The sequence below is a fragment of the Zea mays genome, chromosome 4 (genome assembly GCF_902167145.1).
Source record: "Zea mays cultivar B73 chromosome 4, Zm-B73-REFERENCE-NAM-5.0, whole genome shotgun sequence".
Classification (NCBI taxonomy): domain Eukaryota; kingdom Viridiplantae; phylum Streptophyta; class Magnoliopsida; order Poales; family Poaceae; genus Zea; species Zea mays.
Window position 1 is genome coordinate 225,541,932 of NC_050099.1, and position 12,504 is coordinate 225,554,435.

Consider the following 12,504-nt stretch of genomic DNA (forward strand, 5'->3'; position numbering starts at 1 on the left):
GTCTAAAGAATCTGGCAGGCTATATCTTATTTATCAAGCTATGACTTTGTCCGGCAGACCTAAGCAAATGTGGATGTGCAAAGGACAACGGTTTCAGAAGAAGACGGATAAAGACGCGGAAAATGTGCGCCGGCTCTCCAATCTCTCTCCTCATCATCTCTACTAGGTGAGTGCCCGTGCGTTGCAACGGGATCATATAATACCAATAAAAATATATATATATATAACACGGAATGACAGGTTAACATTGCAGCAACGCCCCGGCTCCAACACTACGCACTCGACGCCCCGGCTCCGCGCTCGAGCGCCTGCCCCGACACAGTGCGCTCTACACCGGCAGGACTGGGCATGGGTACTCCCGAGCTAGCCAAATTGATTTTATCCACATTAACTGCCTATTTAAAGTGGAAGAATATAAAGTTCTGATTAACATTTTTGAAAAACATACGAAGAATCTCACTTAGCCATACAAAGTTCTAACTCACAAATTTGAATACAAAGTTTTGATTCACATTGATCATAGTTCATAGACTGGCAGGCTGGCAGCATGAAAAATACATTCAGGTTCTCTGCAGTAGTGCTACTGCTATTATCGGTTGCACACACTCACAGGGAGACAGGGACATCTCCAATCCCAATTCGCCAAGATCCAAGAGCCCAAGACGCCAATGCCAAATAGAGACAGGGATATGGCTCATGCACACACAGACAAAGACACAGTCGACACAGGCAGCAGTGCAGCACGCCAGCACCGATTGCAGACTTCCAGTGTTGCACTTGCAGACAGGGAGACAAGGAGATCGCCAACGCCAAAGGGGGACATGGACATGCACAGACACACAGGCAGCACCGGTTGCACACAGTCCAGCTATCCTGTCACTGTCCAACATACACAGGTTGAAGCAAAATATATATAAGTAAACAGTACAGCTCATAGCAATAAACAGTTATGGGCTCATACAACAAAATATATATACCTTTGGAGAAGCACCTTCCACCAAATGAGAATGGCGATCTTTTTTTCTGTATCTTCAGATAGATATTTGTCAAGTTCACCAAATACGACGAGTTGTCAAAGTTTTTAGAAAAAAGTCAACAGCCTAATATATTTGTGAATGGAGGGAGCAAATGTTATGAGCATATGGTCAAACATGAGAAGAAACTGAGATAACAGCCCATGAAAGATCTTGATTCAGAAAAAGATTGCTGCAGGGTGCTCACTCAGTCAAATGATTACAAGTATGAGTGTTGGTGCTATATTCAATACAGCTACACAATGCAAGGTGATGCTACATTCAATATAGTATGGGTATTGGTGCTATCAATCAGTGTTTACCACTGTCAAGGTGGACATTGAGGTTGGATGATTAACTATTGAAGCACACTTCAAGAATCCATACCTTTCTTTATTCTTTATGCAAGGTGGGGATAAGGTGACCATGATTCAACAATGAAAACATAATTTGAGAAATTGAGCACACTGTAGCTAGTACTTTGATGGATTGCAGAACTGGCATCAAAAGCAGATGAAATTGCAATTTCATGTACAAAAAAAAATCTCAACACACTCTACGAGCTGAATTTTGTACAGTGATAGAGCAGCTATTGAAAGTAAGAGTAAGTTTACCTTAATATAATAAAAGAGTAAGAACATATAGTGTTTAGATGGCTCTAATGTTCTCGCAATGATTGGAACTCGTTGCATGATCCAACCAATTCAACCCAAAAGCTTAAGTTGATAGAGAAAAATAAGCAATTCACTTTATATCGCAACACATATGATAATCCCAAGTGGTTGCCCGATCACCAAAAGTCCTTGTAGGAACAGTTTCCATCCTTAAAGTGGTGGAAACAGTTTGCATCATGCACCACAATCTCCCTATCAGCTAACTTTGAAATAAATTTAGTTACTGTGTGGCAATCAATACAGACTCGGAGATTCTTCATCACACGAATTTTTGTTCCAGCAGGCGTGCTTATAATACCAAACACTATAGCAAGTTTCTCACTGTGAACACATAACACATATGACTTGTGCTCTTCTTCAATATTCTGGAAAACATCCTCTGTATTGGGTACATGACCTTCGCGTGCCATCTGCTCTGAGAAAGGATTCAGTGCATCAATAATCCTGTCATACCAAGGGTGGGACCTATCATGAGCTACAAAGACATGCAGTTTGCTCTTCACTTCAATCCAACTACAAGCTGGATCCTTCTCCATACCCTTTTTCTCATGGATTCTCGTAGGTGTGCTGCTTCATTCCATCTCCCAAAAGCTGAATACATATTTGACAATACTACATGAGACCCAATGCTCCTAGGTTCAAGCTCCATTATTTTCTTGGCTACTTCCTCAGCTAACATGGTATTTTTATGGGCCCTGCAAGCCCTTAGTAATTTAGTGGTAAAAATTTCTTGTTGATTCACAGCTCCAAGTAATTAAAAAATAAATAAAGATGCATTCAGTAATTTAGTAAGGTACAAACATATATCACATTTAGTAAGCTTGTATATATAATGTTCAACAGATGGCAACTACTTTAGAACTTAAAAAAAGAGAGTAGAAAATAACACCATAGGTCACATCCTCTAAAGGAATAAGCACATGTACCATTTCTGATTTCTGAAAGTTAAACAAAGTCAAAGGAGCAATAACGTCGCTGAATAGGAACTACATAATCTAACACATCAGATAATCTGTTGCCACTCCCAAGAACAAGGATACCAAAACAAAAATGGACTAATAAGACAAAGAATAGGGCTTGGGGGATTGGATCACCTTGTATAGGTTGGTCTTAGTGGTCTGATAGGAGATGTCACGCCAGGAACTGCACCACGTTGAATAGATTTTCTAAAAAGTGCAAAATTAATAGTATTTTGTAGTGCCTCAATAACTCGACCTAGATTATGTTGATATGGTTGCTTTGCAACAATATCAAGGCTGGAAATAAGATCTTGAGCCTGGTGACTGACCAGAGAAGCTCAGCGTGGATGAGATCTGATAATTTTTTATAAATATATTGTAATAGGTGAGTGCCCGTGCGATGCAACGGACCACTACATTGCAACCTTTAAGCACAAGGGATTTGCCACTTGCAACAAGGCCAAAAGCTCCAATGTCCGGGAACAATTCAAAAGAGGCGGAAATCATAATGCGGAGTCCTTCAGACAGGCAACCGATTATTGATTAGGCTGCTTCGTGCTTGTGAAATTTATCGAAAAGCAAAGGAAGGCACTAACTTGAGACAACAGGAAAGGAGGGAGGCGAGGCAGAGCGCCGAGCGGCCTCGTGAATGCCCGCTCTAGAGCTTGGTGGACATTCTCCTCGTGCCACGGCTTCTTCCACAGCTTGGCCACATGTAAGACAAAATCAAAAATGCTAGACGTCCTCAGCAGAAATGCAACGGGCTTACGACTAAACACCATGTAGAGAGAGAGAGAGACATCTTGCTGCAGTGCAATTTTTATGTCCCTCCGATACTGGCTTCAGTTCTTCTGATCCTGTCTTACGACATCACATTTGCAAAGGACACCTTCATGGACACCAACGCCGTCTTCAAGCTAGGTTGCCTCCTTTGCTCCTTCTCCAAGTCCTTGTATAGAGGAAATGACACAAAAAAAACGCATACAAGAAGGGGGTGGAGAGGAGATTAAAGCAGGGTTGTACCAGCATCTAGGAGAGGAGGCAGGGTGATTGAGAGAAGAGAAAGCACATGAGATTGAGAAGAGAAGAAACAGGGGAGGAGAGGAAGCCATGCCCGTGCCTGCTTTCGACACGCCGCCCTGCTGATTTATGGTGTCGCGCCATGCTGTGCCGCTAGCTATTGGTGTCGCATCGCGCCTGTGCTGAAATGTCCTTATTAAGTCAGCCTACTTTAAAGAAACTCTTAGCAGATTAGGCAGCAAGTAGTGAATGTCAAAATAGTTCAGTAATTAAATAAAAAATAGCTCAGTAAGCTTCGATGCAATAGCTCAAGAAACTACATGGCATGTCTTTGGCTCATTGTGTAAACAGTAAAACCAAGCACACAATAATCTTCACATAAAAGGTCACATTTGATTGACCTATATAATTATTTCTCCTAGATATCATCAGCAATGAATATGGAATATCGTCCTATCCTTAATTCAGAAAGATAGATACCAAATATTTATTGTTACCTTCCCATTATTACTTCTGAGGTTGCCACTGATATTTCAAGAAAGGCTGTGAGATTTGTGCCTAAATTGATTTCAAAGAACATGATTGCTTGAACTGCTGTGTTGTCAACTTGGCATACCTTCCTGTCCATGGTTGTAGTTTGCATGTATATAAGATCGGGGAAAATATCTTTCCAATCATGGGTTTTGCCAGTGGTGGCTTGAAGCATGAATATAGTGCTGGAAAGTTCGAGGACCTGATGGCTAGTGAAATTATTGGCCACACTAAAGCATGGCATCATACAATGTAGTCTTGGTAACTGTTACCTACAAAGATAAACCACCTCCATTTCCTCTAAATTATGGACAAATCAGAAACTCAAATGACAAATCAGAAAAAGGAGATCTAAAAACAAAATGTCCATCACTGGAAGTGATTCTAATGAATCAAATAAGTCTAGTTCTCCAGGAAATAAGAAAGACCATTCTGATTTTGATGGTTGCTGCTGTCAAATGAATAAGTTTGGCATGGGAGAAAAGATGCATACCATTGAATTAGCCATATAGCAATAGAATTCCGTAAGGATGCCTTAGAATAAGGGAACGAGTTGGATTCCATCATCACAAAAGAAGGCTTTGTCTTGCCACGAGCACGATAGCTCTAGCGTGTTGCAGCTTCACTTCTTAGGCATAAAAAGATATTCTGCAATCGCAAAACATAAGCTCGAGATAGGGACAAATCATAGAAAATTGTGCAATAACAACAGACAAACAAAATCAGTCGGGGCAAGTACCTTTCATTGGTGAGAATAATCTAGTTGTAGCTAGCCTTGGACCTGTATAGGGAGATCTGTTGAAGTAGAAAAGACAACCAGAAGTCTAGGACCAAAAATGTCGATTGGGATAACAGAAGATAATGTTTAGGATATTATATTTTCTTCAGTACCCTACGATTCTTCCTGACAATAGAACTTTGTTAGAATGCTTGAAATGGTAGTAACTAACTAACTATGCACATATATGCAAGATTGGTATCATACAACAAAGACATGAAAATAAATCTGATGATGTGTTGTTGCTGCCCTAGAGAAACAATTTGAGGCAAAATCCATCTGCCTCTCTGGGTGTAAAACAATGGAGCTTCCTCAAGGAGCTTCTTCTGCCTTGGTAGATGTCGGCAGACCACCCTCCATGAGAAGAGGGCGCAGGTAACCAGCCTCCAGAGCGCTTTGAGCCTCGTTGTAGTGAGCCAAGTGACCAAGAAAAGGTCGGCAATGATGAAGATCCCCCAATAACACTGAAACGAATAAAAATACTGTTGTAAATAACAATGTATAAAAAATTACTATAATTCTATTTTGCCACAATGCTTGCATATCCTTACAAATTGTTCCAATAATACATTGACAATATTTTTTTTCAATAATGTAAGGATGATCATTCTTTTTCAACATTTAAAGAGCTAGTTCGCTATTTACAGGTTAAGTTTCTGAGTAACTGTTGTGCATTAGATACAAGGTTGTGTTAGCACACTGATAACCAGACTGATGGTTACAGAAAACTAAAAATTTGAAGGTCTCTTGTGGTCGATGTGGAATTCTTGGATGGGGGCTCTTTGCTGCAAGGAATATTCAGGAGGGTCAAATGGTATAACATGTTGTCTTGTATTATCTACATTATGTTTAGTTATTTGCAATTTGCATAGCTTATCAACTATCAAGTCAGTTCTATGGGTATATCAACTTATCAAATGATGACATGTTCCTGGATATATAAACTCCAAACAGCACCTTTGTTATTTATAGATTAGTTTATGGTGCCTGTTCCCTAATCTACAATTTCATTGATAACAATAATTACTTCAACACATAATTCAACAATTGTTTTTATTGTATGTAGTTTTAAATAATTTAGGTTTCTTTAGTTAATAATCTAGCTCTTGTACCCTGCCTTTCTCTTTTAAGCAAGGAAAATAAGCAATGGTCTCATCCAATCCAAGGAAAAATAAAAGATTGAGTCAATTAAACATAACATAGTCTCTTCCTGGTTGCATGTACTTTATTTAAATTATTCTCATTAGAATTTAGGGGGATTCCCAAACTCTAAAAAAATCAGCCGATCCCTTCCTCCAATGATGCATGTATCCAGTGTTATTTTTGTATCATTAGGTTGGCTAGACGTCCACCAATGACCTTTTCATGTGTCTAGACAATAGGAGCACAGTTGGTAATCTATGAGCTTGTGTGTCCATCAAATGAATATTGATGGCCTGCTGGGCATCAATATATGATATCTATATATCCAGAGATGGACATACCTCTAGGTAGTGCCTGAATGAGGGAATTTGCTTCAGAGTTGCATAAAATCCCTTCACGATCAAAATCCCACCTTCCCAAGTAGGCCCAAATGAAATGATTATGTAATTTACTATTCCAGCTATTCACAAATGTATGAATTCCTACCATTTAAAGTTTGTCCACAAGTGTTTGATGTCTGCCATTTATAGCCTTGGTAATGCGGAAACTGATGTGGTAGGGACTGGGATGGCGGCAGTGTACCTTGCAACCGAGCTTCCAGAAGCAGAGGGCGTCGAGGAGGCTGCGCTCGCAGAGCTCGCAGGTGTTGGTGTCGCCCTTGCCGTGCCTCAGCTGCGGACTCACGTTGAGGAACACCACGCACGCACTCTTAAGGACGAAGGTTTGCACGCTGGCGATATCCAGGTAGCTTGGAAATCAACAACCAAGCCGCAATCAACAAAGCTAGAGCGTGACATCGAATGAAGGCAGCTTACCTTGCCAGCGACGGGTGACATGCACAAGCAGATCGGACCTGGCGGTGCCACTACATCATATTCCTGTGCGGTCTAATCAGGTCGTCCGTGTCGAAAGCATGGAGATCGAGCAACCCGGGACTGGGCTGCTGCCTCTGTCCCAGCGAGTCCCCAGCCGCGGCGTCCCTTCCGCACAGCCGCGCTGGCGTCGCGGGCTCCACCGACCCGAAGATCTCCCCGTCACCACGCCGCACCCCACCGAGCTGCAGACACAAATGGACGCATCGATGAGCTCCTCCCAGAGAAACCAGAAAACCTGGACCCCACACAGATCTCAATTGAAGCGTTAAGCCATACCTGCTGCGCCCGCCAACCGGCACCTGCATTGGAGGGAACGTCGAAGAGGAGCTGCTCCGAGGAGTAACGCCGCCGTCGTTCATCGTTGATGCCGGCGAAGGGGAGCGGGCGACGTTGTGTGGACAGGGGTAAGGGGGAGAAGGCCGAGGCCCGAGAGGGACAACCCGAGGGGTGGGGGTGGAGGCGCTGCGCCACCGCCGTTCATCGTTGATCTCGATGCCGACGAAAGAGGGGAGGGGTGACGCCGTGTGGATAGGGGTAAGGGGGAGAAGACCGAGGCCCGATGGGGGCATCGCGAGCGGCGTGGGGCGCGGCGGACGTCGATCACGGTCTCCCGGGCCCTTATTCCCTACGAAGGAGCTGGCATTGAACCTCGCCGTCCCGACGGCTGCCGTGCCAGCACCGGTGCGGTTAGCGAGGAGCACGGGGATGGGGCCCGAGAGGCGGTTGTGGGAGACATCGAAGGTTGATAGCGGACGAGGAGGCCGAGCTCCTCGGGGATGGGACCGGACAGCTGGTTGCCATGGAGATCTATGACGTTGAGGTAGGCGCAGCTGGTGAGCTCCCGTGGGATGGCGTCGGAGAGCGCGTGGCGTTGGCATCGCGAGCGGCGCGGGGCGGGGGAAGGATGGCGGCTGTCTCGCGAGGATGACGACGCGAGCGTCGCGGGGCGGCGGCAGTTGCGCTATGCTGAGACGGGATTGGCGGTCGAGGGTGGAGCGCATCGTGGCTCGCGGACGGCGGCGTGTGCATCTCCGCTTGTCAGGCTTGAAGCCCTTGTGCAGGATGCCGGAGAACTTCCCCTTGCTCTTGTGCATCGCCGCCCCCGCCGTGTGGCGAAATCAGGGCTAGGGCGTCGGCGGTGGGATCGGAGCTACGGTTGCTGGGGGATTGTGGCTGGGCGGTTAGGTGAGAGAGGGGCGTGAGGAGGAGGGATGGATTGGGGGAGCGGAGGGCTGACGAGTGACGACCAGAGTGATGTACGCGCGGGGCTGGGCAGCATCCGACGGACGACGAAACAGAGGTACGGACGGACGGTTGAGATCGTTGGATGGCAGAACAGCGGGAGGCAGCCTACCCCTTACGTTCTTAATAGGTAGTATAGATTTACACGTCCGCATACATGTTCTGCTGGAAGGGCATCTCAATTAGAGTGCGTTCGTTTGTTTAGCATTGAGGTCATGAATAGTTCCAGATGATTAAAGCTTATACAAATTAGATAAACATTCATAATTGAATTGGTTCTACATCATAATTCCGGAACAAACGAACACACCCTTACGTACTCGCATTCCTTCTGTCATTTTACCTCCACGTGCTACTCGAGACAGTCTAACAAAAGCTTCGCATTGGACATGGCACCTTTTATGGTTTCAAGTTCATTTTCCTCGTTTTTTTAGGAAAGTATTTGTCGGTCAACCTGCTAAAGTTCTTGCAGAGAAACATAGCAGGGCAACACAGTTAAAAGGTGAACCCTTCTCCCTCTATCTCTGAGGATTCCAAGATAAGAAAACAAGGGAAAGATAACCTGGGGAATTGAGTGTCTTGCGACTATTAACATGAAATCTTAACAGTGACTGAACAACTTTCTTCTTCTCTTTTTTTTATCAACTCACTAAAGGATGGGTCCCTACAGTATTTTACAGAGTAAAATTAAATGTACACTTTACATAGGTAATTCATTTTTATAGATTTTGTATCCAGAGTCTGGTAGACTATAGACTCGAGGACATCACAGAGCGCTGATCCTTATACGAGTGGTACTGTTCTTCTATTTCGCTTATCGGCATACACCTTTATATAGAATTATTACATACACACCTGTTATAAATAATACAATAAAAGGACTATTATCTTTGTCTTTTTTTAGAATAGACGTAGTGCATACGTCTTCTCCTGTCCCTCCATCTTTAGGGGTGTTTGGTTTCTAGGGACTAATGTTTAGTCCCTCCATCTTTAGTATATAAATTGACAAATATAATTTTGTAACTAAAGTGGAATAAAATATAGGGACTAAAAATTAGTCCCTAGAAACAACATGCCGCCTTCGGCGATATGGCTTGTCTCATCTCCGCACATTGTTTCAAGCCGCCTGCTGAAATAAACTAAAACAGCAGGTCTTAGGCTGTCTACAACAACGTCCTCTAAATTTCATCCTCTAAAGGAATATTCCCTGTCCTTTACAGCACACTCTAAAAGATTCTGTTCTCTATATCTTCATCATCTCCAGCAACGTTCTCTAAATTTCATCCTCTATATCTCATTCACCATATTTTCACCCATCATATTAACAAAAATGGTTGCACTATTTTTTTAACCGGGTCAAATTACACAGATTATAAATTATGGTACACGTACGAATATTTTTGTAATCACTGTTTTTTAATATTAATTTACAAGTTGCAAATTCTGTGTTATGTACAAAAAATAATTTCTTTAAACAAACAAGGCTTCCAAATATCTCTACTACAGAGCAAACCAAAATACAACCCAAATACAGGAAGCAGTTTATTGTCTATTCCTCTTCTTCCTCTTGCTTCGTGTAGCCTCCAATCTCCAGCGACATTGGCAGCCCCTCCCATCGTTCCATCCTGCAAGGCTAGAGCTCGCTAGTGAAGATCAAAGCTGATGTCTGGGCCTCCCCACCACCACCATACTTGTCGTCAACCGTACCTGCGCACATGGTCGCCGTCGGCCCTGCTCTCGTCTGCACATGGTCGCCGCTGACTCGCCGTTGACCTTGCTCTCATGTGCTCCCGCGGTGGCTGTTGCTCGTCCCAGCTCTATGCCCGCGGCCAGTGTGCCATTGCAAACTCCGCGCTACAAACATCACCGGATGTGGTTGTGCCGGGCGATGGAGGTCGGCTGCGCCCAGCTAGAAGCTTCGAAGGAGCGCAGGAGAGAACGGAAGACTGACAGAGCGCGTGAGCGAACAGTTGATAGCGCACGGTCACCCATACTCCAAATTAAGCGGACGAGGAACGCGCGCTATATTTTAGCGGAGGTTTTAGCGGTTGTTGTTGGAGCAATACAGAACGTCCAGATCCTCTATATTTAGGGTACAGAGTGCTTTACAGTCTCTTGTTGGAGACAGCCTTACTACTTATAGACCTTCAGCTAAGTTTTCCCTCAATTGTATCTTTCGGGCCTCCAAATCAGCCCATTTCGTTGGGCCTCTTCAACTACTTTTTGGTAGCCTACGATGCAACAGGATTCCATGTTTGCGCATAGCACGTAATTGAGTTGATATGTTTTGCTTTGTTTAATCCCTGCCTCCCACGTGAATTATACTCTCTCCATCCTAAAATATCTCTCCAGTTTCAATGTTGATCCTGCATCATCTTTTTAAAAAAAAATCGCTACATTTCTTTTAAATCAACTCAACGTAAAATATTAAAAAGCGGTGCAGCAGGTGGAGTTTGAACCCACACCCTAATAAAAGAAGGGTGCAAGACATTGGGCAAAGCTAAAAGCTATAATATTGAATATAAATTATACATATGTATATATGATTTTTATGTAAAATAAAAAAATAATCGTGCCGGGCCGGGCCAGCACTACGGGCCGAGGCTACGGTATCCTCGGCCCAAGAACCGCACGACGCTCGTGCCGGTTTGGCCCAGGCACTATTAAATGGATAATGCCTCGGGTCGGCTCGCCACACACGGCTCATTTAGCCATCTATACCTCCGCACGATAATGATGGTCCTCGCCTCAGTTGTCACCACCTTGTTCGCCATTCTACTTCTTTTTTCTCTCCCCTCATGACTCCATCTCCGCGCACCCCATTCTCGGCAGAGGGTGTAGCCTCCTCCCCGTATTCGTCCGACACCAGCCCTGACACCGACTCGCGCAGTGGCTATTGCACGTCCACGAGGACATTTCACATCATGCGCACACCATCATTTTCGTCGTCGTTGGATGTCCCGTTCGACTTTCCTGTCTTCGCCCTGTTCTTCCACCCCAACCTGTTGCCCCCGCCCACGGTCGCAGCCGCGAGCCGATCGATGCTCGTCGACGCGGGTACGAGGCGAGTCGTTCATGCTCCTGGCCTTTCTCCATGCGTGCCGTCGAGGAGGACATGCTGGCGCCTGCGACGCTTAGGTTATCTTAGCGACGAGGAGTCCAGGTCTGATATATTGGACAACTAAGGTTCATAGCGTGGCAGCAGTCGGCATATGCTACGGAGTTGGTGGTGGTGTTGTGTCGCTTTGGCGGGTCTAGGGCTGGGAAGACACTCGCATTCTCTCGCCCTTCTCGGACTGACGCCTGGTGCGGGTGCCTCTTGGTTTGGAGCTGCTCCGGCTGGGCTTCTTTCTCCGCTTACGTGCTCTCTCCCTATATATCTAGCGGTATACTACCTATGTCGGCTCCAGATGCCCAGGTCTTCGCCGTGTCCTTCTCCGGCAACGAACATGTATGCCTACCTCTTCCCTTCCTCTCCTGCTCTACGAAACCTTGGAAGTGGGAGAGGCGAGGGATAGGGGTCTCTGTTTGCTGCCTATGATAACCGTGCGTTCATAAAAAATATTATATGAAGAGTGAAGACAACCAATAAAAAATCTTGAAATCTTTTTGGTGGATAATTTATGTGGGTATTGTTGTGAGCGGTCACAACGCACGGGTAACCGACTAGTAGTTCTTTATAGTCCTCTTTTTTTGTCCACATACAAATAAATGATAATAAATATAGGCATATATACAAACTATATTCATAGGTTAATTAATAAATATATGTTTAGTATAAAACAAATTATATTTAAGTTAAATGTGCTAAGTCGCCATATTGTTTAATGCATAAATTTGCAGTGCGCCACATCGTTCATCCGTGCGACCGTGCCTCTTTCTCTCTTCTTTATAAGGTACTAGGTGAATGCCCGTGGTTGCAACGAAAACATATAATACCATGATAACTTATATATATAAATATGTGTTATACTGTTATGAGACTTTCATAGTCCAATTATAATCCTCGCCATACATAAACTTTGTTATTTTAATCTAGCTATACATAAATTAGCATGACTAACCTCTAACTAGGTTCCATGCTTTTTATCCTTCTGTTTCTCTAAATCCTATAAACACGATCAAATTGCACAAAAGGTCAAACTATATTTGTTACACAGGCACTGAAAATTCTAGGTGTACTGGAAGGAAACATGGCAACAAGAGCAAATTCAAAGAAAACAATGAAGAACATGTATCCTTTATGCGTGGTTGACCTGATCTGATGGA

General features: G+C 44.2%; 1 protein-coding gene and 1 pseudogene across 1 annotated transcript; both read right to left on the reverse strand.

The window, feature by feature from the left end:
- Positions 1 to 488: 488 nt before the first annotated feature.
- On the reverse strand, positions 489 to 8,377 carry LOC109946097 (proline-rich receptor-like protein kinase PERK8). Its single transcript, XM_035967543.1, has 4 exons — positions 6,701 to 8,377; positions 4,937 to 5,439; positions 978 to 4,845; positions 489 to 879 (listed from the first exon to the last, which is right to left on the reverse strand). The coding sequence occupies exon 1, from the start codon at positions 8,085 to 8,087 to the stop codon at positions 6,984 to 6,986; it is 1,104 nt and encodes a 367-aa protein (XP_035823436.1). The 5' UTR covers positions 8,088 to 8,377; the 3' UTR covers positions 489 to 879; positions 978 to 4,845; positions 4,937 to 5,439; positions 6,701 to 6,983.
- LOC118477091 (putative pentatricopeptide repeat-containing protein At3g23330) lies at positions 1,401 to 6,954 on the reverse strand (annotated as a pseudogene).
- Positions 8,378 to 12,504: the final 4,127 nt, after the last annotated feature.